The sequence below is a fragment of the Tupaia chinensis genome, unplaced genomic scaffold, assembly GCF_000334495.1.
Source record: "Tupaia chinensis unplaced genomic scaffold, TupChi_1.0 Scaffold000081_1, whole genome shotgun sequence".
NCBI lineage: Eukaryota > Metazoa > Chordata > Mammalia > Scandentia > Tupaiidae > Tupaia > Tupaia belangeri.
In genome coordinates, this window is record NW_006159542.1 from 1,531,937 (window position 1) to 1,538,568 (window position 6,632).

The 6,632-nt window shown below is 42.2% G+C and overlaps 1 protein-coding gene across 3 annotated transcripts in view; it reads right to left on the reverse strand.

Annotated features, from left to right (window-relative positions):
• The window catches only part of TXNDC8 (thioredoxin domain containing 8), a 32,269-nt gene extending 30,528 nt beyond the window's left edge, over window positions 1–1,741 (reverse strand). For all 3 annotated transcript variants that reach the window (XM_014585397.1, XM_014585398.1, XM_006142800.2), the window contains exon 1: window positions 1,648–1,741. In XM_014585397.1, coding sequence (XP_014440883.1) covers window positions 1,648–1,671 — 24 coding nt within the window. In that variant the 5' untranslated portion in view covers window positions 1,672–1,741. The remainder of the gene's footprint in view (window positions 1–1,647) is intronic.
• Window positions 1,742–6,632: the final 4,891 nt, after the last annotated feature.

Below are 6,632 nucleotides of genomic sequence, written 5' to 3' on the forward strand. Positions count from 1 at the left end.
GATTTCTCACTTTCTGTCTCTCTGTCTCTCTCTTTTTTTCTGGAGAGCCCTATAGCAAAAACCTCTCCAAAAAAACCCCACCCCACTTTCTTATATCATAGTTACACAACAATGCCTTTTTGAAAATCTGGTCTGGAGACCAGCAGATGGCATAATGGTTATGTCACTGGACACCCATGTAGTTGACTGGTTCAAGTCCCAGATCCAGCAGCTGAAAACTCATGCCAGGTGCATGTGCATATATGCCCAAGATCCTGAGAGGAGAATAAAGGAGAAGCAGAGTGGTCATCCCCACCCTGGGGGTGGGGGGTGGTTTCTCGCTTTCTGTCTCTCTGGATAGCACACGTACCCCATAGGAAAAATATCTCTCTAAAAAAAAAGAAAAGAAAAAAATCTGTTCTGTGTCATATTGGTGACTTTATGGATAACTATATGTGGGGAAAATGTCAAAATTCTAAATTCAGGCTGGTCCGGTCCCATGGTCTAGTGGTTAAGAAAGCCAGATTCCATGGAGTGCATACTATTATTATCCTTACAAAACTGAGGTGACAAAACTGAGGCTTATTTATTTTCTCATGGTCAACCTGCTGGTGCATGGAGAACTGGCCACAAAGTCTAGATTCTAATGCCCACAGCACCCATTAAAAGAGGCAGGCCATGGGACTGGCAGGTGGTGTGGCAGTTGAACGCAGGACTCCCACATGGCCAACCATGATTCAAGTCCCAGACCTGGAGGCTTGCTTTCTCACTTTCCCTCTATCTCTTTTCCCCTCCATCTCTCTCTGGTCAAATTAAAAGTAATAATAATAAACAAAATAAATAATTTTAAAAAATGAAGCAGTCCCTTAACTTTTCTTTTAGAAGCATTTTTTTTTAATTTATGTATTTATTTTTGGCCCGAGGGAATGTGTGCTTTACATAAAGAAAGAAGAGAGAGAGAGAGAGAGAGAGAAAGAGAGAGAGAGAGAACACCTCTCTTTCAATGGGGAGTGGTCATGCCCAGCATTTTTTCCAAGCCACTGGGGCCAGAATTGGAATTGCATAACTGGTCATATGAAATCTGGCTCCTTTAAGGTTGGTTCTGATTTTCTTATTTATAAAGAAGGAATTATCTGTATCCTATATACATCGATGAATTACATGACTAAATTGAACAATGGGTACAAAGTGACTTTATAAAATATCCACTTAAGAAATTGATGCTACTATCCATCATCATTTTTTTCTACCCATTCCATTGGCATATTTGGTGTTTTTGTTCTCTTTCCCAGAATAAGAGAAAAGATGTGGATGCTCTCATGTCCATGGAATTTTCCAGGTACAACTAAGGTCAAAACTGCAGCATCAGATACAGGATAGGATATATTGGGAGCTTGCCTGAATCCAACTGAAGTCAGGAAGGAATAAGAACCAGGGGAGAAGAAACTCCTTCTTGATCAGTTTGTCCCTTGGCTAATTTTCTAGTGTGCCATTCCTCAAGAAACAGTACGAAGAGCAAGAATTTAAAAGTGCCTTCTTGCTATAGAACTACAAAGGTCTACTGAATGGAGAAAACAGTTCATTAAGTTCTTCAAATCAGTTTTAAGAACTGAAATGAAAAAACGATTTCACTTTTAAAATATTCAATGAAGCCAATTAAATACTTGCCATGTCTTTAATAGTCTGCACCATGATTTATACTTGGGAATTGCTGGAGAAATCACCTACTGGTTCAGTGGGATCACTAGCTGTCTTATTAATTATAGGATCCTAACTGAAATAGAAGAGTAACTTCTCTGTGACATCATTAAACATGTCATCCAGAACCTGGAACTCTGGCAAACTTGGGATCTAACTTCACGTTTATGCTATGACTGGTTAGATAATCTGCGACTAGCCAAGAATTGGCAAACTGAGGACTTTCTATGCAGAATCAATAATGTGTCTCTCATTCTCATCCTTTTTTTTTTTTTAAAACCTGTTTCCACATAGCCCTCTCCCTTTTCCATCTTCATTCCTAATTATCAAATGAAGAGTGAGCAAAATCATGATAAGTAGATGAAAGACATTTTTGTAGGCTCACCGGTAGTGCGATGGTTAAGGCAGCTGGATCTCACATGGCTGACTGCATGGTTCAAGTTCTAGACCCAGCTACTTGAACAAACATGCTGCACTGGGCTTGTATGCACGCACGCCAGGTATCCCGAAGGAAGAGAGATGGAGGACAAGGGATTGTGGCATGACCTTGCCCCAAGGAGGGTGCTTTCTCACTCCAGCCCAGTCCCCCTCAGTGAACACATGTGCCCTCTAGCAAACTAAAAAAAAATTGTATTTAGGATTCCGAGAAAATAATTTTGTTATTGGGAGCAATATTAAAGCCTTAATCCTATAATAAGTCTCTTGTAAATTTGATTTTATGAGTTGTAGATGCCCTGTTATTTTGTTCAAATTATTTAGAAGAAAAAGAAACCTCACTTTTATGCTCTAGATCAGGGATTGAACTTTTTCTGCCAGGTGATATATTAGGCTTCAAAGGTCACATATAGTCTTTGTGACACGTTTGTTTTAAAAGGTAGAAATGTAAATGTAAAAAATTAAAAATGCAAAAAGCATCCTTGGGGAGTAAGCCAAAAGCAGCAGCAGTTTATAGACCTCTGAACTTGATGATTTGTCATTTTTCAGAATTTAAAGTCAGGAAAAAACCAAATATGTCATGACCAGTGCTGCTCAAGTCTTTGGAGTAGGAAGAACAAGAAAAAAGTAAGAAGGGGCAGATTCTGTAATGAGACACAAACAGCGAAATCCGTCTTTCTGGTTCTCCATATATCTGCCTTTGAGCCTTTAGTCCCAAGTTGCCTATCTGTCGGGTAGAGAGAGTAATGGCCACTCTGGAGCAAGCTCCCCCGGCTGCCCCTCGTCTGCACCATTTGCTATTGTCCCGAGCACTCGAGGTGGAATGGCCAGCTCACGTTTTCTCTGTGGGTGCACAGCTAATTGTCTCCTACTACTCCTGCAGTAAAATGCATATAAAGGGTTTCTAATGTCTGTCCATTTTCTGCATTTTCCTCCTGCATTGCTTTATTTATTTATTTGAATAATTATTTTGTTTAACTTTATTTATTGATTTATTTAATTTAATTTGACCAGAGAGGGAGAGAGAAGAGAGAGAGAGAGAGTGAGAAAGCAAGCTGTCAGGTCCAGGACTCGAACCGTGGTCAGCCAAGTGGGAGTCCAGTGCCCTTAACCACCAAGCTGCCTGCAGCCCCACATTGCTTTATTTATATTACTTGTCTGTCCTATGTTGGTCTTGAGTTTGTGACTCCCTAATCTTGATGTATCTGCCTCTATTGCTGGGAATTTTATTTATGGTTATGCACTGAAGATCTTATTCTCATCTCTTTCTTTCTTCTTTCTTTCTTTCTTTCTTTCTTTCTCTCTTTCTTTCTTTCTCTTTCTTTCTTTCTTTCTTTCTTTCTTTCTTTCTTTCTTTCTTTCTTTCTTTCTTTCTTTCTTTCTTTCTTTCTCTCTTTTTCTTCCTTTCTCTTTTTTAAAGAGGTTTTTGCTGTAGGATGTGTGTGCTTGCAAGGGGGTGGGGGAGAGAGAGACAGAGACAGTGAGAGGGAACATGAGAAATTACCCCCAAGGGGGAATGGCCATGCCACAATCCCTTCTCCATTCTCCTTTCCTGATCTTGGGTAGACATGCACACACGTCCAGTATGATTTTCAAGCCACTGGGTCCGAGACTTCAACTGAGGTCAGCATATGAAAATCCAGTGATGTAACCACTATGCCACCTTTGGCCTTCCCATCTATTTCTACTCCTCTTTTTCTCACATTTGCATTACAAAAGGAAAGATGGATGTTAACACATACTGAAACTCATATTTTCTAAGCAGTGTTTGGCGGCCGCAGCACTACTGGTGTTTTGAGCCAATCCTTCTTCACTGGGGGGTTGTCTGTGCACTGCACAGTGTTTAGCGGTACCCCTGGCCTCCACCCACTAGATGTCAGTACCATCCCTGACTGGTAAAAATCATAGACATTCCCTGGAGTGTGCCGTTGACCCCACTAGACAAGCACTGCTTCAAAGCGTGAGCTTGATTCTAAACATGGCTTTCATGTTATCTTACCAGTACAGTAAAGAGTAAATTCCTTTTATGTCTGTAGTAGTAAGACATCTACCCTTATCCTCTTTCTGAATTTCCACTGCATTTAGAAAGAAGATAGCACAGAACTAACTCTCATACACAACTACTAAACCAACAAACTCCTGCCATGTCCCTAGGTTTCCAGAAGCTGAGCTAGGCCTGGCCAGTACTTCTTCCCTTCAGTGTTAAGGTGTGCAGACTTTTCCATGGAATTTGCTGCTAAGATGCTTGCCTAAGCCCAAGGGCAGGGAGAGTAAGTACAAGCCGATGGCTCATAGCAATCTGTTTATTCCCAAGTAGAATGAAGCAATAATAAAATCCATAAAACAGCTTTATTCACTTAAACTGACATCTTTTTTATGTTTTGCAAAGAGAGCACCTAGTTGGTAAGTAGGTAAAGTGTCTAGTCCTTGACAAAGTTCCTGGTCAAGTATTTTCTAGAAAAGAGCGATGCCAGCTTACCTGCTGCCCTTGACTGCCTTCTTTGTTTCCCCGACATGCATTCACATGTATTTTCCTAGACTAATTTCTGATGTCACTGTTGGAATCACAAAGCTCCAAGATGGTCTGGGTGGAGTCTCTTCCTGAGACGTCAGGGCTGTGTTTTTTGTTTTGTTTTATATTTTACTTTTAAAAGAAATTTAACCCGGGTTAGAATCCTGAAAGTAGGTTGGGAGTTTTTTATTTATTTATTATTAAGGAATTATTTACTTGACTTTATTCGTTCATTCATTTAAGTTTGACAGAGAGGGAGACAGAGACACAGAGAGAGTGTGAAAGCCACCAGGTCCGGGATATGAACCATGATCATCCATGTGGGAATATCCAGCACCTTAACCACCACACCACCTGCTGGCCCCTAGGTTGGGAATTTTTAATCTTGAAAAATCAGCAAGAAATAAAGATGATGGTAAATAAAAAGAGAAATGAAAGGAAAGAAAGAATAAAGCTAGTGAGAGGAAAAGGGAGGAAGGAAGAACAAGTGAAGGGAATGTGAAAAAAAGTTAAAGAAAGAATAAGTACAAGAAGGAGAATGAGAAGAGAATGGTAAATAGAGGATAAAGGACTTAAAAGTAGGACTTTTAACTGTGAAAGACAGAGTGAACTACTTTTAGTGCCCTACGACCTTGCTGCCCAATGCCACATGTAGACACACAGGAGCTTGTCTTCACCCAGGAGCTTGACAGAAATGCAGAACTTCAGGCTCCACCTCAGGGCCCTGAATTCGAATCTGTGTCACATGATTCCCTCTGTGATTCTCATGCACACTGATGTTTGAGAAGCATTTCTCTAGAGAGAGAGCATTTCTAACAGGGGGCTGTTCGTGACCAATTTAGTCCCTGCATCAGCATCTCTTGGGAATGGAGAGAAATGCAAATTCCCAGGCCCCACCCTGGACCTACTGAATCAGAACTTCAAAGGGTGGCAGGGCATGTCTTAACAAGCCCTCTCCGTGATTCTGCTGCATGCTCAAGTTTGAGAACCACTGGGCTAGATTTTTTTTTTTCCCCTGTAACTGGTCAGGTGCCTCGTGTCTTTAACACCATAATGATTCAGTAGTAACACCCAGCATATTTAACAACCAGAGTGGCTTGGACAGTGGTTAGTCAGACTGGACCACAGCTGTGCATCTACTCAGCTTACCTCTGCCAGATATTAACTCTTTAGGTGCTGGATTTGGGTTAGATCTGGAGTTCTTCCCAAGGGAGGAACTGGGTCAGCCTCAATAGGGGGGACAGGGATGGGTTAGGGGGCAGATACAGAGACTATTCATCAACCATTATGAATCCATAGGGCGCATGCGCTCGCCAGACAGAGAGAGACATAGAGACAGAAAGCGAGAAATCACCCCCCAGGGGGGATGGCCACGCCGCAATCCCTTCTCCTCCATTCTCCTCTCGGGATCTTGGGCACACACGCACACACGCCCAGCGTGAGTTTTAAGCCACTGGGTCTGGGACGCGAACTGCGGTCGACTACGTGGGAGTCCAGCAACATAGCCATTAGGCTAACTGCTGGTTCCCATCCGGCCTACTTTCTCAGGGACAGAGCAGCAGGGAGCTCTGTTAGTTGAAAGGAACTTGGTGCTGGCCGTTTCGGAGTAGGGGGCAGGCGTCCTGGTGGGGGGGTGTATAGAGAGTACATGTCGTGGATGGCGTGGAGAAAGAAAGGCAAGGGGCTGAGGGCTCAAAGACAGACCTGGATGGAAAAGACCATTCTTAATCTTAACTCCTGCACAGTGAATGAAATTCTATGTGTAAAAAAGTGGGGCTAAGGGCAAAGTGTTTCCCTAAAGTGAGTTATTTAGTGTTAGGAAATTATTATCACCATGGGGGAATTTTTGTAGTGTGAGACAAACGCATGCCTTTGGCTTTAATCGGCCACGTCTGTTGTATGCCGTGGTGAGATCCGCTAAAACTGTGAGGAGAAACACGTGGGCATGAGCCTGTCTAAAATTTCTCAGGTTCTGATCCTCAGCACCGTTGGATTTTCCTTCAGGTGG